The following is a 25,746-nucleotide window of genomic DNA, read 5'->3' on the forward strand; positions in this document are numbered from 1 at the left end:
ATAATCCCTTCAATTATTCAAACTTCCTTTTATGGGAATATTTTAATGTTCCAGATGCCATTCCTGGTTCAGCCTAAATCAGTTTCATAATAAAGTTAGACCTAGTTCATTTGTGCTTGGTTGAATAGCACCTCCAGTATTCCCAAAATATTATAGGTAACTTATCTTGCAACATATATGAATTATTGTTCCAAAACGGAAAATAGTATAGATTAAAATGGAGTTTGCATGCTAGTATGAGGTTTGCATGTGGTCTGACTACTTTAGAATAGGTGTTCTCATACCATGGTGATCACAGCATAAGCACTGAGGCACTCAGATACTATGATAACGGAGCTCATATAGATATCTAAAACAGACAGGGTAGTTAATGTGATAAATGTTTGAAAGAGATTAATCATCAGGAACTTTACACGTGTTTCTCTTACACAATGTATTTAGGGATCTATCCTGACCCACCAAGTCAATGAAAGTTTTGCTATTTACTTCCATGGAAGTAGACTCAAGCCCTCAGACACATCTTGTGGATTAGTTTTAATATCTGTGTGTGCTTTATAATCTCTAAACAATTTCTGTGGTGGTGACATCCTTTGATTTACATGCAGGGGTTGTTAGAAATTAATCAGTGAGGGTTTTTTTTAAATGAGGCTTTTGGGGACTGTTAAAGTAAAATGAAAGGTTTAAGTGACAGATCTGTGGGAATTAATCAGCTGAAACTGAGGAGACTGAAAGAACAAGCTAGATTTAAAGGACTTTACATTAATAAGTTTGAGATAGCTGCTGGGTATTTGTATAATTGACCAGATGACTTGAGAAAAAGTTGGATACAGTTTTACTGCTGAGCATTATAGAAGCTTCAGTATAGCATGCGCAGTATAAGCAGCTAAAATTGTGTAATTCTAATAATTGGCTTTATAAAACAATGACAAACAACATCTTGTGATCTTAATCTATGCAAAATAAAATGGAATTATAATTTAATTCTCATGAGAGGTTCAAGCCTGTGAGATTCTAACCTTTCCATCTCCCACTTAGAGCTGACTGATAGCCCTAACAGATGTCCTATTCACAGAGGGTAAAATGATCAGATCTAACAAGCTAGCATAATTAGGCTTTTTCCAGAACAGGAGCTGAGGGGATAAAATGCAGCAACTATTAATCCAGGTCAGAGATGGGGCTGATGTGTAGTTTATGAGCTGGAGCAGAAGCTCCTAACCTTCTGTACAGCAAAGTCCAGTGGACAGGGCATTAGACTGGGAGTCAGGAGACCTGTATTCTACTCCTGGATCAGCTGCTGATTAATTTGGGAAAATCACTTGACCTTTCTGTGTTTCAGTTTCATAGTGGGTTACATTCCAATACCCCAAGCAGAGGGGGGCTCATTGTGCTGAGCACTGTACAAATCCCTGCACCTGAAGGATTTGCAATCTCAAAAGCATAGCATTCTTCTGCAGATGTTCTGAACCACTGGGTCTGTGTAAGCATCAGGCCATTCTCAAAGCTCCCTTCTGCATCAGCAAATATGAAACCAGATGACAGTCCACCTGCCAACATGATAATATGGGGGGGGGGGGGAGAGAGAGACACACACACACACAGCTGCTCCATCCACACCATCCTCCCAGCTCAGAGGTTCCCTGGCAAAGAAAGCCTCGCTTAGGCCTTTTGTGAGCATATGAATTATAACCAATTATAATTATATGGACTATAACAAAATAGTACAGCATGAACAACAGCAAAGTAAGCTGCCAGCACCACCCTGGCAATATACCTGCTTCAATACTGTTCTGAAGAAAATACAAGTAGGAAGAGGAGGCTAGCCCAGTATTCAGGTACATTTGGTCAGTCTTTGCTTGTCAGTCTCAATGGAGGCAAACAATGTTGTCTGTTAATGCCAACTGTACTGTAATGGGATTGTGTTAAGGACACCTATCCACTGGCAAGTGGACTGAGCCCACCAAACTCATTTCACACAGGGTATTAATCTCATTCCAAGGTCTTGAAACTATTTCTACAAGGAAAGTTTTAATGTGAAAAGTATTCATTTAATTCTCCATTAGCAACCTTACAATGTTTATTTTCAGTTCTCTCTTGAATTCTGTCCCTGAAAGAAAGATGTGCTATACTACTTTTTCCCTTATTGAAGGTGACAGGTGGAAGAGAAGTATGTGGCAGCTCATATCCCTCCAGACAGACTTTAAAATAGTAGTAAAGGCCAGATCCTGAAAACGTACTACCCAAAGTAATGATATTACCATACGTAGTCTCAGGGCTGGTCTACACTACCACGGTAAATCAATCTAATTTATTCACATAACTGAAGTCGATGGAGTTAGATCCACTTACCACGATAACTACACTGCGCTGTGTCAATGGAAGATGCTCTCCCATCGACTTCCCCTTACATTTCTCTGGGAGGTGGAGTACACAAATCGATGGGAGTGCTCTCCCATTGATTTAGTGCAGTAGTTCTCAAACTTTTGTACTGGTGACCCCTTTCACATAGCAAGTCTCTGAGTGCGACCCCCCCTTATAAATTAAAAACACTTTTTATATATTTAAACACCATTATAAATGCTGAAGGCAAAGCGGAGTTTCGGGTGGAGACCGACAGCTTGCGAGCCCCTCATGCAATACCCTCGCGACCCCCTGAGAGTTCCCAACCCCCAGTTTGAGAACCCCGGATTTAGCGAGTCTTCACCAGACCCGCTAAATCAACACTCACTGCATCAGTTGCAGCAGTGCCGATCTACCATAAGTGTACACAAGCCCTCATTGTGAGACTGCTCACAGTAGTAAACACTACATTCAGTAGTCTTTGCAAGATTTGGCCTGAACGCTTTAGCTTTTGTTGGTTTTAAATTTACTTTTTCTTTATCTTTTCATTTATTAAATCCCTTCATAGAATTTATCTATTTAAAAAAGGAAGCAAGGGAAATACAATGAAATAGGGATGTACCTCTGACTGCAAGATAAATTTAAAGTGTTAGCTGCAAAAACTGCATCAACTCAATGGAACTGATTTTTGTCTCACCTGTTAACCTTGTCCTGTGTTCCCTTTCTGTTTATCTTCTTCCATTTTCAACAAGTCCATGTGTTTTCTGCCCTTTGCTCTCTTTTCTGTTTTTTTTTTTTTTTTAAATGTGTGGAGAAAGGAAGGGTTAAATGCAAAGGAAATGTCACTCCTGTGGTTACCAAAGCCCATGTATCCATGATCCTCATACTTCCTGATGTCAGTGTTCCTGCAGCTGCCTGTAGAATTTGCATGCATGTATGCATGAGTAGAAAAGTAATATCAGTGCTCAAAGGAGCAGCTAGCAATTTGTTGCTCCCTGTTCAATACAGTTTCACAAGGCCGCTTTTTATTACACATGTTCATTACAGTCACAAGTACAGTTCAAAAGAACTGGCAGTATGTTAATAAGAACTGATTAAGATAAGAATACGCTAGTCAGAAGTTCAATATTTCACACTCTGGCTTCCTGAACACATCTGTATACATTCATGATACTGCTTCATTCACTAACTACTCCCTCCCCACCCAAAACAAACTCCTCTGTTTGTTTTCATAAAGAAAGAGCCATTCAGTAAAGAAGGACTGAAGCTATCCAGGCAGTTTGCAATTATGTACAGTGGCAAATTTATAGTCAATGTATGTTGAAAAGCTGTGAGAAGTCTTCAAAATGTTTTGTGAAAAACTGTTGTCAAAACTTAGGAAAAATAATTCAACCAGCTCTATGGATTAATATACCTTGAAATGGCAACAAATTATTTCCCTTAATATTGGATGCATTACTTTTTTTTGCGGGGGAGGGAGGTGTTGCTTTAAATGCAGTACATAGTTAACGTATCATGAGAGAAATGTGTTATTTGTATTTAAGATTAGGGAAGCAGGAGGGGTTATGGCAACATTTCCCGTGCTATATATACACCACGAACATAAGACAATAAGCAAAAAACAACCAGCTAATGAGGAAGCTTTCAAAGTAGACGACAAAAAATAAAACCCTGCCAAAAAACAAAATGACCCACTCTACTGTAAACACTTGTACGTCTGAAGCAAAAACCAAAGCGATGCCTAAAATGCCAACCTCAGCATTTTTAACTTCAGAAACATTTTTCTCTGTGAGGAGAGCACTTCAGTCATAATGTAACTGCAGCCTAAACTATGAGGAAAGTGAAGATGGGGGGAGCGCCCGCAATTCAATATTACAACCCATCCATCAACCACTCCTAAAAAGCTCTTTTGTTCCAAGTTCATAGTTAGAAACCCAAGATTACGAGTGATCTTGGAAAATGCAAATCATAAAAATTGATCCAGACTTTCACCCCCTTCCCTTCTTGACTTTAAATGAAAACACACAACTCTTCACAAAGAGATATTTTAGCACGACTACTATAGTGCCAAATGCATACTTAAAGGGACACTATCAACTTAAAAACCATATTGTAACATGTTACTTTACTATTTTCTAGACAAACAGATGAAAGTGCCACAGGATTCTGCTGCTTTTACAGATCCAGACTAACACGGCTACCCCTCTGATACTTGATACTATTTTCTAATAACTTAGATGACTAAAATAAATCTTAAAAATGTAATTCAGTTCCAAACCTATGCTTTTTTTTTTTTTTTGGCTTTCAGTTTCAACAATGACAGGCAAAGTTAGTTTCACTTGCAAATTTCTTACTACTGCAATGTTTGGACTGCAAACTCTGCAAGGGAATGTTTGTTGGTTTGAAAACAAATGTTTCCACTGGAATGAAAACAAATGGAAACATTTCTACTGATGTTCAGTTTTTACAAAATCTGAATATTGGGTCAAATTTGAGTTGTCAGTGTCTTTAAGAAGAAAAAAAATGTGGTGAGTGTAAAGATAAGGCAGACAGATTTGACAGTAAAATAAATAGAACTTTAAAATATTTCACAAGCCTAAATACTTTCCTCAGATATGCAACAGAAAAATAACTTGAGTTCATTATATTTAAGGCAGATTTTTCAAGGAACATGTTGATGAGATTCCACAGCAAAAACAACCACCAAAGAGGCATCAAATACTGGAAATTACCATGTTGTTATCCAAGAGCATATCTCCCATAGGTGCTGTAGCCCATCTAGGTATGCTGTGCAAAGATACTGTCAGGGAAGGCACAGTATAGAGAAACTCCATCCTGGAACACAATAGCATACTAGTTTTCTTCATTTTAGGATGATTTGGTAAGTCACTGTGTGAAATTGGTTTGAATCAATACCTCAAAATTTTATTCCACTAATTTACATACAACATCTTCCAATCCCTTTGAGAACTTTACATACAGTTCTTTACAAACTGCCAGTTTGGCTTTATCAATGTGAAACCGGATATTTTTGCTGGAGTTTATGAACTTTCCTTGGAAAGAATTAGGCAACAGTTTGCCATCCATGTGTTTAAGCAAGAAGTCATGGTGAATACTGAATACTTTTCCAGTCTACTAAAAATATTTTTTAACATTTTACCTCATTATTATTACCAATCCTTAAATCATAGTCTCCATTTAAAGAATAATCATGAAAATGAGATATGAGAAAATGAGTTGGGAAACACTGCCAAAAATTTGTAGGAGGTTGATTATTTAGAAGGAGAGGAGGAGAAGTGTCTAAATTAAAGGGAAATCAGGATTCTGGGGGAAAAGAATATTTCATTGGATGGGTAGATATTGTGGATGAAGAGAGAGGGGTCATGCTTCTTATGTTTCTCATTGGACCTCACTTGCTTGTTCTCAGTGAGAAGAGAAATAGGTTTATATGTCATCCTTCCTTTCTAGAAAGCTTAAAGTTCCATGGGGGTGGGCAAGAAACTACAGGGGAAAGGGTGTTCTATTGTTTTAACCAGAGATCTACTTAGGATTTCTCATCAGAGCTATAGACTTGGTTGTCCCTCTTGCAGGGGACAGTTTTTGTGTTCAACCCATCTCCAACCATTCTCTCCTGAGCATTCAGTGCTAGCAGAGACATTTCTGATAGCCACTTCAGGGTTTCCAAGAAGGCTATGTAACACTGCAGTCTCGTGTCTGGAGGTATTGGGTCTTTTGACTGAGTCAGCTGAAGCTCTTCCAAAGAAGGACCTGATACCACATGACTTCAAGGGACCAGTTACTTGGCCTTTGGTCCTGAGTTGTCAGTTATAACATCATCATCAGCCACCTTCCCTTTTAGAGAAAGAGGTGGTGAGGCAACCCAGATATCATATAGAGTTCCTTAATCCCACTCAATCAGGTTGTTCAGCTTGGGTATGGTACAGAGGCGGCAATGATCTCCTTGAATGATTTTCTAATGGAGGACAGTAGCCAAGTGTTCATATTTTCATAGATTATAAAGCCAGAAGCGACCATTGCAATCATCTGGTCTGACCTACTGCATAGCACAGGCCATAGGACTTTCCCAAATGAATTCCTGTTTGAACTACAGCAGACAGTTTAGAAAAACATCTAATCTTTATTTAAAAATTGCCAGTGATGGAGAATCCATCACAACCCTTGGTAAGTGGCTGCAAGTTAGCTACTCTGTTAAATATTTGTGTCTTCTAGTCTGTATTTGTCTAGCTTCTGTCTCCAGCCATCAGATTGCTATAGCTTTGTCTGTTAGATTAAAGAGTCCTTTATTATCAAAATTTTTGTTCCCCATGTAGGCACTGATTCTTTCTGTTCTATCAGACTTTAATGCCATTGACCACAAGGTTCTGTTGACTTGTCTATGGATCCTGGGTGAATGGGGTAGTGCTTGCGTGGTTCCTCTCCTCCTTTTGTAAAGCTTCCAACAACTGGTGATTGGTAATTGTTAATTCAACCACAGATTTCCACCAGGCAAGATTACACAGGGTTCTATTCAATCAAACTCATTTGGGGGGGGGGGGGGACGGGACAGAGAGAGAGAGAGAGAGAGAGAGCGCGCGAGAGAGAGCGAGCATGTCTCACCACTGGAGGAGATAGCAAGGTTACCTAGACTGTGATGCCATCAGTATATAGATGGCACACAGCTGTGCCTTTATCATAAAACCCAGTGTGGTGTCTTTGCACTCCAGTGCTTGGCTGAGAGATGGTAGGAGGGGCTTGGATGAGTACAAACTGGCTGAGACTCAGGCAAGATGGGCATACTGGATGGTTGAGGAAGCATTTACAAAGTACAGCAACCAAACCTGTAATTGAGAGGCTGTATCAACTCTTTATCAAGGGACTTTTCAGTTTAAGAGTTCTTCTTGTGCATTCCGCTGCTCTTGGTGTAAGGACTATTCCAATTTTTACTCTAGGGAACGATGCTGGGCTACATGTATGCTTCCAACATGATTTTAGGATTGGGTCTAGTTAATTGACACTTTTTTTGTTTAACTCAGGGCTGGGCAACACTTGCGAGTCAGAGTGCATTAAAGCAGCCCCAGGCGTCCTAGCTCATTTCCCGTCCACACTGCCAAGGCACATAGCATGCTCTGACTCCAGGGCTAGAGCGCTCCTGGTACTCCACCTCGGCGAGAAGATTAACACTTGGTGTACATTGGTTGAAACGCTGGGCGTCAGTGTGAACGAGGTGTTGCATTACTGCGCTCTGATCAGCTTCCAGAAATGTCCCATAATCCCCTTAAGTCAAGTGGCCACTCTTGTCATTGTTTTGTAATCGCTGCAGGAATGCGAATATGCCCTTTGAAAGCTCCCTTTCTGACAGCCGGCATGCTTATCTGCTCTGAGACAAAGCAACCATTACGGTGGAATGCTGTGTGTGAGAGAGGCGGTGGGGGAGGGGGGTTAGGGAAGGTCTGCTGCTGTCTGAACTTACAAGACAGCATGCTCCCAGCCCCCCAAAAACCCACTCTCTCGCTCTCTCTCCACATACACACAACACACTCTCTGTCACACTCCACCCCACCCCACCCTCATTTGAAAAGCACGTTGCAGCCACTTGCATGCTGAGATAGCTACCACAATGCACTGCTCTCTGTGGCCATTGCAAGAGCTGCTAATGTGGCCACACCAGTGCGCTTGCAGCTGTCAGTGTCGACAGACTTCAGTGCTTTCCCTACTGTGCTCTACAAAGGCTGGTTTAACTCAAAGTACCCTACATCTGCAAGTGTAGCCATGCCCTCAATCGTGAATTTTTGCACATATGCCTAGAGCCTAATGTAACTGGACCTATTAGAAAGACAGAAACTGACATCAGTTCAAATCACCATAGCTTTTGTTTAATACACGTTACCTCACTTTCCTACCAGTGGCAGTTAATAGTGAGTGCAAGCAAGGAAACTGTTTTTAATACTTCCAGTCTTAGTTCCCTTAGACTTGAGTACACTGGATCCATAAACAAAACAGATCAGACATTTTTCTCTCTCTGACTTGCTACTGGCTGTTGGCTCTCTCAGGCAGCAACAAAGTTTCAGAAACCAAACAAATTATACCAAAAGAATGACCAAAAAGGAAAGAACCTGTATTTTATGTGTGGGGAACAAGAGAAGGGAGGAGAAAACCTGCTCCCTTGGGGCAGGTAGGTCACAAAAATATGACACAAAAGAGCTTTCCCTCACATATTGTATTTATGCTTTTCAAAGGGGACTGAACATAACATCACAGGTCACAATATTCAGGCCAAACTCAGCTAGGAGTGGGAGCAAGGAGAATAAATATTCCAGCTAGTGTCTATCTTCATTACCATCATCTCCCCATGCCCCTGCAATGCATGTAGAACAAATGGATGATTTAATGAAAAGCCAGACTAAGACACACTGAAGATGCTATACAAGTTGAATTCTAACTTTAAGCGTTAACTTTGCCTTTAGCCCAGTAGACCATCCGTTACCTTCTCTCTCCTCCTTCAATCCCCTCTAAAACCTGCTTTATATAGAAACCTTCCTATTCCTGTCTGTTCACCAATGATCTCCCCAAACCATCCTTTACCTGAATTGTCATCCTGTGTTTTGTCTTGTCTGTGTAATATTGCAAGTTCTTTGGGAGCAAAGACATTGTCTTGGGTTTAGTACATTTCTCTGTACATATATAGTACTAATTAAATGCTTCATAATGATATAAAGACACCTGTGGTCAAAAGTAAGCAAAATCTTTATTCATTGTTCTTTTAGGACAAGCAACCCTAATCTTCAGACTGTCAATTGAAAACTAGACTTAACCCAATATACAAGTAGGTGAATTGCTTTAGTGCCCTTTTGGTGAACGTTTGGAGGAGCAGGACTGCACGCAATGGCTTGTGCGCCTCTCTCATCTATTATAGCTCTGCCTTTAATGCTCTTACACATTAAGGCAAATAGGGGAGATGCAAGAACAGCAATAATAAATCACAGTCTATTTGCATTTGCTTTAACACTGCTAGGATCATGGGGAAACAAACTTGCAGCCCTAATCCTCAACACAGGTCTGGCCAGCACTGATGTAAGATATAGGCAATGTTACAAAAGGGTTTTGGTAAGTTCATTAACAGGAGGTACTCCTTCAGTGAAAGCAGAAATGCTGCATAAGCAAATACATTGCTGTGTTACAGAAGCATTTGTCAGGGGGCATTTACTGTTCTGGATTAGATACAGATGTGGCCTGACACACCTGCAACCTGAAGGGGGCAGAGAGCCCACCCTGACTGTTCCCTGTGGACTGTACGCTGTCAAAAACTGCCTGACAGGCTGTTTGTGTGCTAATTAGCCTGATGCTAATACCTTCAGACAGTTGTTAGGGGTGTTGGTCCTGTGAAGATCTGCTGCTATACCTGTATCTTCTCTTTAATCTATGTGTGTATTTTGTACACAACCATTATTCTATTTCCCCACCCTCTCCCTTCTTCTATAGTTAGCATGCAATCTTGCAACCTGTCTTCGCCTACAGGCAGAACTGTGTATTTATAGTGTGCATGCAAAGGTTACTGGATAGACACCCTCTTTTTTTAAACCTAGAATCTAGCAAGACAAAAAAAAAATTGACAAGAAATAGGCAGAGGTTTAAAAAAAAAAAAAGCTCTTCAGAAACAACAATACAGTACAGTACATTTGACAAATCTGTGTAATCCCATAATTTTATAAGTGTTACTTTTGTCCCTCGCCTTATTGTTTATAAAACCCACTTATTGTTTCTTGTCCTATATTTAACTGAAAGATTTTCAGGACAGGGATTATATTTTATTCTGTTTCTACAATGCCTAGAATACACCTGCCTGCAATACAAACAACAAATGGTATAAAATACTTTGTAATGACTTACTATTGTTATATAAATAATCCAATAAAGTATGTATCAGTTAACCTACACCTCATGAGCTTCATGTATGTTTTTGGTATAAAAAATGCCTGGGCTGTCTGTTAGGAAATATTTTTAGTGTCAAATATATACATTTTTGGGAAGCAAAACATTAAGTCATAACCCAATCACCCTCACAGTAAAGTGGAGGGGAGTAGGAAGAGGGAGCTATTTTACTTTGTGATAAATTCAGACTATATAGAAGAAAGGATACCTCAGCATACTCAAACCTTGCTAAAACAACAAGGAGTCCTTGTGGCACCTTAGAGACTAACATTTATTTGGGCATAAGCTTTCGTGGGCTATAACCCACTTCATCAGATGCATGGAGTGAAAAATACAATAAGCAGGTATAACTATACATAACATGAAAAGATGGGAGTTGCCTTACCAAGTGGGGGGTCAGTGCTAACGAGGCCAATTCAATCATGGTGGATGTGGCCCATTGACAGAGCCAGAAAGGTACCCAGAAATCACCTACTACAGGACAGGCCCAACACAGAAAGTAACAGAACGCCACTAGCCATCACCTACAGCCCCAACTAAAACCTCTCCAGTGCATCATTGAGGATCTACAACCTATCCTGAAGGACGACCCCTCATTCTCACAGACCTTGGGAGACAGGCTAGTCCTCACTTACAGACAGCCACCCAACCTGAAGCAAATACTCACCAGCAACTACACACCACACAACAGAAACACTAACCCAGGAACCAATCCCTGCAACAAACCCTGTTGCCAACTCTGTCCGCATATCTATTCAAGGGACACCGTCATAGGACCTAACCACATCAGCCACACTATCAGGGGCTCATTCATCTGCACATCTACCAATGTGATATATGCCATCATGTGCCAGCAATGCCCCTCTGCCATGTACATTGGCCAAACTGGACACTCTACACAAAAGCATAAATGGACATAAATCAGACATCAAGAACTGTAACACTGAAAAACCAGTAAGAGAGCACTTCAATCTCCCTGGACACTCAGTAAAAGACATAAAAGTTGCCATTCTTCAACAACAAAAAACTTCAAAAACAGACTTCAATGAGAAACTGCAGAACTGGAATTAATTTGCAAACTTGACACCATCAAATTAGGCATGAATAAAGACTTGGAGTGGCTCGGTGACTACAAAAAATAATTATTCCTCTGTTGATACTCACACCTTCTTGTCAACTGTTGGGAATGGGCCACATCCACCCTAATTGAATTAGCCTTGTTAGCACTGACGCCCCACTTGGTAAGGCAACTCTCATCTTTTCATGTGCTGTATATTTATACCTGCTTACTGTATTTTTCACTCCATGCACCTGATGAAGTGGGTTATAGCCCACAAAAGCTTGTGCCCAAATAAATTTGTTAGTCTCTAAGGCTCCACAAGGACTCCTTGTTTTTGCTGATACAGATGAACACGGCCACCCCTCTGAAACCTGTCAGACCTTGCTGTTTCTAAAGCCCTTTTGCATTAAGGGCTGAGTGCTAGAACTAGTTGAAAAATGTATCCTGTTTTTCTTTTTTTTGGAAAAAGCCTGTCCCATTCTTGAAGAAAAATTACAATTAAAAGTTTCTCAAGTACCTCTAGTGAGCACGTGGTTAATTGTACATTTTAAGGTTTATTTCTTAATATTTCCATTTGCGAAACATCAGTTTTATCAACCTCCTCTTAGATTTTCAAAGTGTTAAAATATATTCAGCTATAGAGTATCATCTCTGTGTAAATTAGGAAGAGAAGGGCTGCACAGTTGATTTGTTCCTGTTGTATGGTGGAAGAAAAGGACCCAAAAGGTGTAACTAGGAGGTAGCCTACCGAACAGTCTTCTCAAGTCCTGCTGGGCTTCCTCTAAACAGTGCATCTGTGGCCAGAAGGCAACACTAGCCAAAGCAGAAAACATGAGGCGGATGTCAGATTGCTGTTAGCAGGCAAGGCTTGCTTTCTTATTTAAACCAAACCAACAAGAAAGCTCAACAGTACAATGTAATCAGGCTTGGAATGATTAAATTTAAACCAGCAAATGGCAGTAATAATTCTTTCTTCACTCAAAAGCTGATACAAAAAGGCTACCAGGGCTTAAGTTTAGATTAAGAGAAAGAGTTAAAAACCATGATATGTTGTTATTTATAAGCATCTGGTGAACTGTCTTGCTTTCATTTTCTATCTAGCAATCAAAATAGAAGAATATTTCTGAATATATTTGGAATCTCAACTTCTACTCTGAATTAAGTCGGTAGCTGGAATTTTTTATTTACTGCTTGAACAAAAATGTAATAGTCTAATTTTCAAGCATTCTGAGCAACCACAAGTACTCAGACTTCAGTGAGAGTCCTTGGTACTCATATGTCCTGATTTTCAGAATTTCTATCAAAGTTTTAACTTTTTTTTTATTGGCGACAAACTTATATTTATATCTATCAACACAAATTAAAAAAAAATCCTTCCAAGCCTAAATATAGCCTATAAACTGAAAAAGACAGGCAAAAGAGCTTCATTAAAATATATTCATTAACAAATCTACCAGTTGTCAAGATGTTAGCCTTCAATTTAAAATCCCGTGGACTTGCTACCGAAGTATAAAATGTCATTTATTTTGAAATTAAGAAACTAAGCCTACTAGAACTATAAAATATAATTTAGTTAAGAAGCTGAGGGAACCCTAGGCAACAGAGGAAAAGTAAAATGCATTCTATTGTATGTTTCACTTCAAATAAGTTCTTCTCTGTTATATCACATTGTGATTTAATTTAAATGGAGTTGTTCTTGATCCACACCAATACAAATAAGCAAAATACGGCTTGTGTTTAAAATACGGAAAAAATAAGATTTCTCCCACAAAAAATATAAAGTCATTCTGCAGGAGGTTTTGGTGCATTTCCTTAAGCTACATTAGATATAGCTTCAGTTTTGTTCCTGCATGCAGATACACTTTATAATTAGAGTAGTGTGCTGGTTGCCAACTCTTGGATCAGTTGGAAAGCAAGGGGAGGAAACCCCAACAGGTTAATAGAGTAGCATGTGTTCATTATTAGCAGGCCTTTGCAAGCCCTGCACTATTGGAGAGTCTTCTAAGAACTGACACTTACTTTAGGGAATGCTGACTCAGACAACTCAGCAGACTGATTCACAGGCACAGGTGCATGTTTGGAATATGCGTGACATCCTTCCATTTTTGTAAAAGCTCGTGAAAGGTGCCAGATTGATAGCCCTGGAGATTGAAGTCTCCCATTTATTCAGAGAACAGGGTCAGCACAGTTAGTAGTAGTCTTGCCAAAATGCCACAACCCTGATCTGGAAGGCCACTTAGAAAGGAGAGGATGGTATAGGCTCATTCACCTATAGATCTTTCTGCTGAGGCTGCTAACAAAATTGCCAATTGTGGTGGTGTTTTTTTGTGATGTGCAGACCTGCCCAATGGAAGTTGGGCAGATCAATAAGCTTACTTTGCACAACAGGTTATAGAGTTTTTAATTTGCAATATTCAAAAAAGAGTGGTTCAGTTACTAAGCCATAATCTTATGTCTTCATATTCTAACTAACCAAAATTCTTATGAAATAAAATCTCAAATAGAATCCGTTTTGGTGCTTGGCTAGAATGAGCATCAAAGAAAAAAACAGCACCACCACACACAATTTGGCCTAATGTAACAAAAAAATACAACTCTCAGCTGATCCAAGGGGAGGGGAGGGAGAGGAAGCTTGGAATTACAATAACCCCTCCCTCTCAAGTAAGGCTACACTATATAATGTACAAACATCTTACAAAGTCCACCCATACTAGTCTATGTTTGACCCGCACGTACATAGGCGTTTTCTGCAATTACTGACAATAGCCAATCAGTAAGGTTCATACCCAGCCTACACCCATGAATAATACTATAATTACCAGGTTGGTTTGATCTTTTCAACAAAATGCCAGATACGCTTTGATCATGTCTTGCTTATGGCTACTCCAGGACTAGAAAAGAAACTGGGACCTTAATGCATAATCACTGTGATTTTCAACACACTTTTCTAAGTCTCATGTTATTTCTCAACCTCCTACCTCTTGTACTGCATCTAAAGGGGTAGTCTAGTCAGGTTAACAAATAAAAGGAAATTCAGCAAGTCAAGCAAAAAATTATTTTTCCTTGTGTCTCTGGAAGGTAATATTACCACAGAGGGATGTGCATTGGTTTCAAATATATTAAATTAAAAAAAAATACATCCAGTGTTTGGTTTCACATTTAACTGCACGGTCATTGCACATTTAATTATGCTATGTTATTTGTTCTAGGTAACACTGAAATACAGACCATCAGTATATTTACATATTCAAATAAATGGCAGCAGAGACCAGAGGGAAGGGAAGTTTCCCTTTCTTCTTGCGAACAAATTCATGGAACACAGAAATGGCCCTGCTGACGAGGTCCATCAAGTCTAGTATCCTGTCTCCAACAGTGGCCAACGCCTGATACTTCAGAGAAAGATAGAAGAACACTACAGTAGGCAGATTTGGGATAGCCTGGCCCCCTTATAGGTCTCATTCTAAACATTAATGGTTAGAAATTGGTTTACACCTTGAAATATGAGGTTTTTCGGAATTTCTGTGGCTTTCATTGTCTCCCCCTCCCCCCACAAATATTTTCCTGCAAGAACTTCATATTAGCTGTTCAGGAGAGAAGACCACAAGACTAAGATTACTAGCCTTCTCTCAACCAAACGGAGACAGGACCAACACTAACAGGAAAAGCCATTTTTGATGGCACTATTATTGTATCTTATAATATCTGAATATTTGGGACGCAGCGGTAGGGTGGCTACTTTAAAAAAAACTAGATATTCTGCAGTTGAATGCATTAATTGTGTATCCTTAAAATGAGACTACCTCCTTTTTCCACAAAGATGTTTCTAGAATGTTCAGCCAACCAGAGTATCTAAGGCAATTAATTCATAGGTGCCATATAATAGATCTCTAAGAAATGTACAAAGCAGCTCCAGATTTGAGCCAAAAAGCATCCCTTTTTCAAAACAGGGAGCCAAATCCTCATCAAATTGAATTCACCTGGAGTTCTGCCATTCAGTAGACAGGGATGTGGCCAAGTATGCCTATGGGAAATCCTTTTCTAACTCAAGCTTTCTTCCTCCTCGGTTCAAATTAAATCTCCTCAGGGTCAGGTTGGCTTTCCGCAGATAATTAGTCTTGAAAAAACTAAATATGACAATGGTTAAACTGCTCCTAAGCAGCATTCTCCATAATTAAGAATGGGGTAAAAAACTCTTTACATTCCAAATTAACTATCTATTTGTAGGAGAGTTTTGTTATAAATTATTTAACGTCTGAACTTTGCTCCTGGATCTTCAAGTTTCTCTTCCGAGTGCCCAGGAGGACTGTATGCTAGACTGTAGTCACAGCAGTCAGAGTAGCATCTGTGAAATGCAGTATAGTACCTGAATGTGGTTCAAAAACGCCATTAGAATGAAGTTTTTGATCCAGAGGGGAAGCCCCTCCTCAGTGAAGATTTCTGAACTGCACATTGCCCTCTGTTGAAACAGCATTTATTACTAGGTGGCAGATATTTTATACAATCCTTCATTCTACAAGAAGCTACAGTCAGACCAATAAATCAGTCAGTCCGTCCATCATCCTTAGCCCACTGCTGATGCTGTCTTGAACAATGTTCACTTTGGTGGTTGGGGGCGGAGAACAGGTTTCCCTAGGAATAAGCTGAATAAAGCTTCCTGTTCAGCTAAAGCAGGAAATGTGCTCCAGCACTGCCTTGTTCACAAAGAGTGGGAAATACTTACTAAAAAAAATAGCAGGAGATGAAGCCTAAACTCAATTGTGCTAATGAGTCTACAGTTCCCTTGTATCAGAAAAACAGAAAGCCAGACTTCTGCAAGGACTCGCTGCCTGCCTCAGTTTACCTCTCTCTGATATTAGCATGCTCATGTTTGTTTTTTAAGTGTATGCGTATTTTATATATATATATATACACACACACTTCTGTATGAACAATTTAGAAAGTATAAAATGATGCATTTCCTACATATTGTGCTATATCTTCAGGACTGATAGAGTTATGGATGCAGGCCATGTCTACACTACAGGCGCTGCAGCAACACAGCTATGGTGCTGTAGCTATGCCATTGTAGTGTTATAGCATAGACGCTGCCCAAGGCCAGAAGGGATTTCACCTCCCAAAGTGGTGGTAGCCAGGTCGATGGAAGCAGTCTTCTATTCACCTAGACTCAGGGGCAGGAATTTTTCACACTCCTGAGTGCCATAGCTATGATGACCAAACTTAAGTGTAGACCAGGCCCTAGAAAACAACAGTAGTTAAGTCACACACACACACACACACACACACGTCAGTTTCTTCTGCAACAGCACAAAGTGTAAAAACCAAATCCCACCCTAGTATGGGAGACATCTGACCCAGAAAACTTCACAAGGTTCATTTCATAGTATTTCCTTCCTAATATCTCCTTGAAGAAGCAGAAAGGGCCAGGGAAGAGGCAAGAGGTGTGACCTCCCAGCCTGTGAACAGTGTGATCCACAGAGAAGGAAAGCAGTGTTAATATTTGCATAGATATCGAATGTCTCCTCCCAGCCCCTACAACAAATACATGACCTGTCTGAGCTCCAGAACAGGCTGATCAATGCTGTGTAGCCAGGCTTATGTTCTACTTTGTGTGCTCCTTAGCCAAAAGCCACCTGATCAGAGGAGTTTTCTGATCAGAGTGGAAGCAGGACAGCCTGATGTCGAGAACTTCCTCTCATTGTTCCATTAATTGGGGAAGGAGAATGAAAGAGTAAAATGAACATGTAACTACCTTGTGTTCACTCCATTAATCCTAGAGAGCGTCTTCAGACTAATTTTCTAAATGCAAAAGCTTATAATGCAGATTGTATGTACAAAATCATTAGAAGATTTCTTCTACAAACATGTGTAAGTCATATTTGTAACTAAGTAGAATTGAAGCATCTAAACAGTCAAATTAGATTAAGCAATCATATCTGTATCAGAGGGGTAGCCGTGTTAGTCTGGTTCTGTAGAAGCAGCAAAGAATCCTGTGGCACCTTATAGACTAACAGTCTGTTAGTCTATAAGGTGCCACAGGATTCTTTGCTGCTTCCAATCATATCTGGTGAAATCCAGGAATTCACATTGGATGGATGCTTAAGGATTAAATTTTAAATGAGGGTTAACTGAGTCTGTAAATTTTCAGGAAAAAGCATGCTTTTAATCTGCAGAAACACTCTTCTGTTTACATTACCATATTTACATATAGGATGAAACCCAGAGTGCTTCCTGAAAGGTGCTGAGTGCCCTTGACTCCCCTAAAAAGCAATGACATTTGAGGGTGTGTAGCACCTGACAGTATCAGGCCCCAAATGAGTAAAGAAAAGGGTGCAATTCACTCAAGAGCCACTACTGCCATCTCATTAGTATTTGTCATTTTATGAGCAGCTGACAATCATTCCTAGTAGGCTCCCACTTGCATTCACTCCCAGTCCCCATCTTGGCTGTGAAGTTTAAAATCTGAAATTTTTACTTTTTTCACTGAAGTTTGCATAGTGCCTTCAAGATGAAAAGCTATATACAAGTGCTACTGTTGTTATGATTAGAACTACTGTGTTTTACAAAGACATACAACAATGAGGAAATTACATAAGCTTAATTAAAACCCGAGGAAGGATTGTCAAAATCTAATGGCTCTGTTCCAGGAATGAATTCTCTATCTGCAACCTTTGGCACATGGTGCGCCAGGGAAAGCCCCTGGTGGGCCGGGTCCGTTTGTTTACCTGCAGCGTCCACAGGTTCGGGCAATCGCAGCTCCCACTGGCCGCGGTTCGCCAAACCTGCAGACACAGCAGGTAAACAAACCCGGCCGGCCCGTCAGGGGCTTACCCTGATGGGCCGCACGCCAAAGGTTGCCGATCCCTGCTCTACATGGGCCAATACAGCCAAACTAAGGTCACAATACTGCATGCAATGCTGAAGTTTTACAACCACCGTGAGCCATTAGTGCTTAGAACCACTATCACCTTGGGCCATTAACTCCAAGTCATCAAACCCAGGAAAGGCTTTGCATCTCAACAGCCATAGCTGCTGCACAACACAGAGCTCATGATGTAAAATTCAAATAAAAGGAGCTTAATATGCACTGTACTAGCTTTTATATTAATAAACCTTAATAAACAAAAATTCCTGCAACATGATCTGAATCTCAAACTTCAGCTCCATTAGGCAGCCAAGAGGAACAAGTTCCAAAGATGGGGGTCTTCAACAGAGTATTCTACTGCTGAAGACAGAAGGCCGAGTTTCAGGCACAGACAGCCAAGACACCTCACTGGACCTCACTTGTCACAGGGGGACATAGGAAAAGACATGATCTTCCTGATCACACAGGGCTCTACAGATTGTCTCCAACATCTTGAATTGCATATAGACCAGAAAAGAAAGCTAGTAAAGTTCATTTTAAGTATTCAGAAGGTGAACCTTCCACATTAAAAGCATTACAGAAATCCAGCCTGTCCTGTTTAGGTAGACAAGAAGATTCCACTGTTACAAAAGAGTTACAAATGTGCGACACATGTAGGATTGCCAACTTTCTACTTGCACAAAACTGAATACCCTTGCTCCACTCCTCCTTGGAGGCCCCGCTCCTTTCTCCAAGGCCCTGCTGCCGCTCACTCCATCCCTCACTCCCTCTATTTTTGCTCTCCCCACCCTCACTCACTCATTTTCACTGGGCTGGCCCAGGGGGTTGGGGTGCGAGAGGGGTGCGGGCTCCGGGGTGGGGCCAGAAATGAGGAGTTCAGAGTGCGGGAGGGGGCTCCGGGCTGAGGCAGTGGGTTGGGATGCAGGAGGGGGTGAGGGCTCTGGCTGGGGGTGTGAGCTCTGGGGTGGGTCTGGGGATGAGGGGCTTGGAATGCAGGAGAGTGCTCCGGGCTGGGATTGAGGGGTTTGGATGGCAGATGGGGGGGATCGGGGCTGGTGTGGGGTGCAGGGGGGTGAGGGTTCCATCTGGGGGTGCAGGCTCTGGGGTGTGCCTGGAGATTAGGGGCTTGGGGTGCAGGAAGGGGGTTTGGAGGGGACTCAGAGCTGGGGCAGGGGGTTGCGGTGTGGGAGAATGAGGGCTCTGACTGGGGGTGCAGGCTCTGGGGTGGGCCCAGAGATGAGGGGCTTGGGGTATAGGAGGGGGTTCCAGGTTTTGGGGGGGCAGGGTGGAGCAGGGGATTGTGGCTCAGGGTTGGGGTGCAGCCTTACCTCGGGCAGCTCCCAGTCGGCGGTGCTGCAGGTCTAAGGCAGGCTAGTCCCTACCCGTCCTGGTACTGTGCTGCACCCCAGAAGCAGCCAGCAGGCCAGCTCCTAAGTGGGGGGCAGGGGCCAGGAGGCTCCGCACGCTGCTCTTGCCCGCAGGCACCACCACCTCGGCCAATGGGAGTGTGGAGCCAGTGCTCAGGGCGGGGGAGCATGTGGAGCCCCATGGGCTCCCCGCCTAGGAGCTGGACCTGCTGGCCACTTCCGGGGCGCAGCATGGTACCAGGACAGGTAGGGACCAGCACCACCGACAGGACTTTTAACGGCCAGTTGTCAGTGCTGACCGGAGCCACCAGGGTCCCTTTTTAACCGGGCATTCCGGTTGAAAACTGGACACCTGGCCACCCTAGACACATGTATTCTTTACTGGTTTGAAAAGTCTAAACATCCTTCTGCATCCAGGGCACTCAGTGAATGTATTTTAATTAACACATTCTTTAAACAGAACAGATTTTCTCCAAAATGAGCATTAAGGAGACCAAAGGTAAATAACTAAAAAGAACTAGCTGACAGTTTAAGACAAATTTTAAATTACTAATGCTATTAACACACAAAAAATACAGGATGTCATAGCAGCACTGAGGAACAGATGGGCCTTACGCTCAGTTATGTAGCCAGACAAACAAGCATACTGCATGGCTGTTTAGAGAATGACTGACTAATTACCAAGATTCGAAGACAAAAGGGTTTGTTGTGGTTATGTTGCCTCCACTCCTGCCCCACCCTTGTGTGCATGCCTGTGTGTGCACATATTGTTCTAAGATAAACTATAACCCATATTTTAAAAAAACAAAGAAAACCTTAATATTCCTAAACAGAGTGAAAGCAGTTCCCTAAATTCTGGGATCAGGCAGGAATGAGTAGCTTAGAGCAACCACCACCTTCTGGATGTTTGACGAATACTGGAAAACTTTAAGGGAGTCCCATCCCTCTCTCTATGCTGAAAGAATGCAAGTCATGATGATGATGGGATCTTCAACACAAGGATGGATTCTCTGAGCTCTAACAGGTACAAAGAAACTTTTGAAAGCTCCGTAACACAAAAGTTAAACCAAAATACTTAACCACCAACTGCAATATTATTAATTAAAAGTCTATGCTTTTCAGCAACCTGTGCACCAAAACAACTATTGTTAGTCATAACATTACTTTCCTTCTGCAAGCAATAAGGATCTGACAACTGAGAACAATGTTAATTGATTTACTCTCCTCTGTTCCTTCCCTTCAGCTAGTAGTTTCTTATGTGAAGCTTTTATTGTGTAGGTATGTTATTCTGAAAAGCAAATATTTGTGACACTGGTATACAAAACAAAAACAAACATAATTAAACTACTCTCCTTGTTTTGCAGATATTTCCTTCAATGCCAGCACCACAGAGTTAAACTTGCAGACAAGCCTTGACAGCTTCCATTATAGATGAGTTCATGATGTTAACTACTGTTGATCACCCCACTAAATCTCATTTTCAAGAATACAAGCAGAAGAAAGCATGTCACAAGAGAATTAACAGGTAACATCAAGCTAACCATTTTAATATGCAGCTTAAACAGCAGCTATAAAAAGGTGTTAGTTACCCAAAATAATCCACAGAAAAGTTGTTTCGCAAGAAGTCTTTTCTAAAATAAATTTTTAAATATAAACATAACTCACTATTAGTTAAATACAGCTCAATAAACTACATAACTTTATTAATTAAATGAGGCTTTGTAAATCATGGAGGCATAAAGAAAACGCAATGCAATTTGTCTACACAGGAGAGGCATCTCTGAAAGCATGAGGAAGGCAGAATAGAAGAAATATGTATAGTTCTGGGAACAAATACACAAAGAAATTAAAATTAAATTTAATTGTCAAATTAAAAGGGAATTCAGAGAAGAGAAAGAAAAAATGAAAAATCATTCTTGAGTACTGTACTTTTCAAGTGGTGTAAGAAGCGAGGTGGATGGTGATAAGCCATCTTTGGCCTACATTTTGGAGTGCCAGAACATGTGCCAATAGGGTGACCAGATAGCAAGTGTTAAAAATCAGGACACTTTTTTCAGGGGGTATAGTCGCTATATAACACAAAGCCCCTAATGTTCAGAGGTCTGGTCACCCTACAGGCCAGGAAACTACATCTATCAGGTGAGGCTTTGATGTACCCTTTTCTCTGTGCCAGTTGAAAAATGCAGTGATTATAGGAGTTTTCTGAGATATACAGAATCGTCTTTCCACCAAATTGTGTGTGCATGCTTGGGAAAGCAAAGGTAATATCTGAAAGCAGATCTTCCATTCTTTTGAACTTAATGTAGCCTATACAAACTGAAATGTAACTCCCTTGGTACTTGTTTACACAGCTTTTAGATCCCTTCTCACAGTGAATTGATTTGGTGACTAACAAAGATGGACCTAAACCAAAACCCAAATATGAGAGATTCAAAATCCAAGGCCAAACCTAAGTTTTGCAGTTTGAGCTCTGTATTGAGTTATAAATACAAATTTGTGATTAGTCTGCATATAAGAGAGTATCATATAAATGAAGGTCAAGTCAGAAGAACCATGGAACAGAGAAAAAGAATTAACAAAATGTTTGGAAGAACTGAAGTATATACAAATTTTAAAACGTTAATTGAGGTATGCACAAGCAATCTGATGAATGGATATGACTGAACTGGTTAAAAAAACAGCATAAACCAGACATAAAAGAAAAGTCACAGTTACTGTGTCATACTATAGCTGAAAAATAGTAGTAGCTGACAAACAAACAAGTCCCTCACACTGTACAGTCAGTTTACTGTCCTTTACCCTGCAACCTTTTCACTGAATCAGATCTGTGACAGGCAGAGACTAGAAAAAAACCCTCCATGCTGAAACTTCACTACCCTGAGCCAGCAGGAAATTCCAACTGCTCCATGCACAGGAGCCAAAAAGAGAACTACTGGAACAAAATGTGGAGCTTAGTGTGAAAAGCGTGTCGTGATCCCTCTGAACTTCAGTTGAGAGACGATTATGTGAAGCAAGCTTGGCTAGAGTTTTGTATTTCAGTGAGAGCGGAGGGCCAGGTTGGGGAATGTTTATTGGGCTCCAAATTATTAGAAATAAGAGCACTCAACTTTTTTTTTTTTTACATGAAGTAATAATCCCCTCAGGATGTTGAGGGGAGGAGGCAGGCAGGCACTGAGGACAGATTTACAAGGGAAAATGCAACACATGAATGTCACTTAACTAATATGTTTTTTGATGTGATGCATTTTCCAATGTGTATACAGGTTTGTCAAGTTTCAGATCATGTTAATACCAGTTAAACAGGACAAGTTGCCTTTTCAAATGTTTTCAGCTGGTCACGGCTAACAGCTAAACCACCACCATTTAACACAACTGCCCTTGGCCACATCAAGTTAACATACTGTATTTTCTATTAGAATGGATCTTCCCAGCGCAAACAAGGCCTAAAACCCTAACCCAGCAAACTGTTCCATGCTAAATGTATGGGGCTCCCTGCAGCGCAGGGGCCTGCCCATTCCGAGTAGCTTTCACGCTGCGAGCCGGCCTGATTAACAGCCTCAAAACAAACCTCATCGTGGCTGATCAGCTCAGCCCTGCGGATTCCCCGGCCCCGCCTAAGAGTTTTGACATCCTGGCATCAATGAGGCGCGCAGATGTGGTGCGCGGGCTGGTACATTTCCCTGGCAGTTCCGCAAGGGCGGGACAGATTCCCCAGTGGAGTGGCCAGGCTCGGGAGAGCCACCAGTTTCAATGTGTCCCTTTCCCCCAATTAACCCTGCAAAGCTGGGCAGGCGCCGAGCGTCTGCTCCCTGAACGCCGGCCAGGCGGGTCCTTCCCGCAGCCTGAGCTGGGCGGACTGACTATGGGGATGGGAAAGACCTTAAACTCCCGCCTCCCCTTAGCTTCACGCACAGGTCTGCATCCCCCCGCTTCGTACTGCGGAGAAAGCTCGCGGAGCTCGGGCCGGCCAGCTCCCTCCAGCCGGGGGGAGGAGGGAGGGCGGACACTGGCCCCAAAGCGGGCGCGAAGAAGTGGGCAGGCAGCAACTCACGGATCGGGACGCGGCGGTGGTCGAGGCGGGCGCTCAGAGCGCGCAGGGAGCCCAGGCGGCGCTGGAGCCGGGCGCTGCGCCGACACAGGGCGTCCGCTTGGCTCTGGATCTCGCCGAAGATGTCGCTGGCGCAGCGGGAGAGGTCGGAGAGCTGCCAGAGCAGGGAGACCAGCGAGTGCGAGCTGACCTGCTCCAGCGAGCCGAACAGCAGCAGCCCCGCGCCGCGCCGGCGCCCGCCGCTCCCAGCCCCGCCGGCCGCCCGCGCTCGCTCTTTGTCCGGTCCCGGCAGCGCAGCTCCTCCGGCATCTTCCAACCGGCACAGCTTCAGGGGCTCCACCGTCCTCAGCGGGAAAGGCATCTCGGGGGCTTACACTTCCCGGGAGCCAGAAATCCTCATTCAAAGACAAGAGCCACAGGAGTTCAGAGAGAAAACCGACCAGCCACAAACTTCCCCCCCTCCCCAGCTCCGCAGAGAGATTACGGGGGAAGGGACTTCACGCTGCACCCCGGGAGAAGCCCTGAAAGGGGCTCACGTGCGGGAGGTGCAGCCAGAAGTCCTGCTGGCCATGGGGCAGCAGGAGGCACATTGCACTCGAGGAGACAGAAGGGAAAGAAGCTGGCTCAGTGGGAGGGGGAGGAGGAGAAGTGGTGAAATTGTTTGCAGCGAGGAGACAGGAAAACAGCCGGAGTTTCTCCCCGCAAAGTGGAGATGGGGAGGAGGAAGCGGGGGGCGGGGGGGGTAGAGTGCCCTGGCTACAGCCACAAAGAAGGGAAACCAGGAAAAGAAAAGAAAAGTGGAGGAGAGGAAGGGAAATAAAAAGCCCAGAGCAGCCACCTGGGGCTCCCTGAGCTGCTGCACTCACTCACTCCTCTGAACCTCCACCCAAACTCCAAATCAAACCCGGAAAGCGAAAGCAGGAGGGAGAGAGGGGGGAGGGGAAAATAAACACGCACACCGACAAACCTGGGAAAAGAAAAAGAGGCCGCCGCCTACCTGTGGCTTCCCGAACTGGAGCCTCTGCCAGAGCCTCACCCCTGCAGCCAGCAGCAAAGGTGAAAAGAAAGCCTGCCTCCACTCTGCCAGCCCCTCTGGGACCAGCTGAAGTGGGATAATCTCTGCCTTGTCCACCCCGTATCAGTCAGAACTTCGCTCTTCCCAGAGGAGAAAACTACCCTCCTTTGTCGTCTTCTCCTACCAACTATAACTTGACTCTACCACAGGGGTTTTCAACCTTTTTTCATTTGCAGACCACTAAAAAATTTGAATGGAAGTGCAGACCCCTTTGGAAATGTTAGGCATGGTCTGCAGCCCAGAGGTTGAAAACCACTATTCTATGGTAACAACAACCTTTCACGGACCCCTTAGACATAGTCTGCAGACCCCCCTCCCACACACACACAAGGGATCCATGGACCACTGGTTGAAAACCACAGCCCTAGAGAGAAGCATAGGAGACCCTCGCTGCATCTCAACTCCCCCTCTTCCACCCCTTTTCTTTTCTTACACTACTAGACAGTGCTCAAGAGCACGCAAGGCACAACCTCTCTTTAAACACACACACAAGTCAGAAGCCACACACTTAGCATATTTTAGTGATTGTTTTGTAATTAATGTACAGTGTATGTTTTCAGATAAAAGTGACCCCTACACAGAAACAAAATCTAAATAAGCCAGCACAACATGCAAGGTTACAAACCAAACAGGTTACTTCAATATGCAGGCAGTGTTGTAGCCATGTTGGTTCCAGGATATTAGAAAGACAAGGAGGGCCAATTAAAGAAATTACCACCACCTCCTTGTCTCTCTTACTTCAATATGTAATGCTGGCATAGATGAAAACCAGACCCTCCAGCCTCACACTTGTTCCTCCTCTGCCACCATACAGTATTCTGTTGGGATGCTCTTAATCATGACTACTATACTGGGATATCCCCTATGGAACCAATTTAGCTTTGTGTTAGCAAATGGCAATGACTGCTGCTTAATTGGACTATTGTCCTATTTTTGCTGCATGTGCAGAGAAGAACAAAATCAGAGACTGCTTGTGGAAAGGGAATCGGGGGGGGGGGGGGGGGGGGAATGGAAAATAGCTATTCTGCCCTCTACATTCCCCTCATAACTACAGCATAATTTGGTATC

General features: G+C 42.5%; 1 protein-coding gene across 3 annotated transcripts in view; it reads right to left on the reverse strand.

The window, feature by feature from the left end:
- NHSL1 (NHS like 1) overlaps positions 1-24,516 on the reverse strand; it is a 242,955-nt gene extending 218,439 nt beyond the window's left edge. For all 3 annotated transcript variants that reach the window (XM_045010882.1, XM_045010881.1, XM_045010880.1), the window contains exon 1: positions 23,607-24,516. In XM_045010882.1, the coding sequence (XP_044866817.1) occupies positions 23,607-23,964 (358 nt within the window). In that variant the 5' untranslated portion in view covers positions 23,965-24,516. The remainder of the gene's footprint in view (positions 1-23,606) is intronic.
- Positions 24,517-25,746: the final 1,230 nt, after the last annotated feature.

The sequence above is a fragment of the Mauremys mutica genome, chromosome 3, assembly GCF_020497125.1.
Source record: "Mauremys mutica isolate MM-2020 ecotype Southern chromosome 3, ASM2049712v1, whole genome shotgun sequence".
NCBI classification, from domain to species: Eukaryota; Metazoa; Chordata; order Testudines; family Geoemydidae; genus Mauremys; species Mauremys mutica.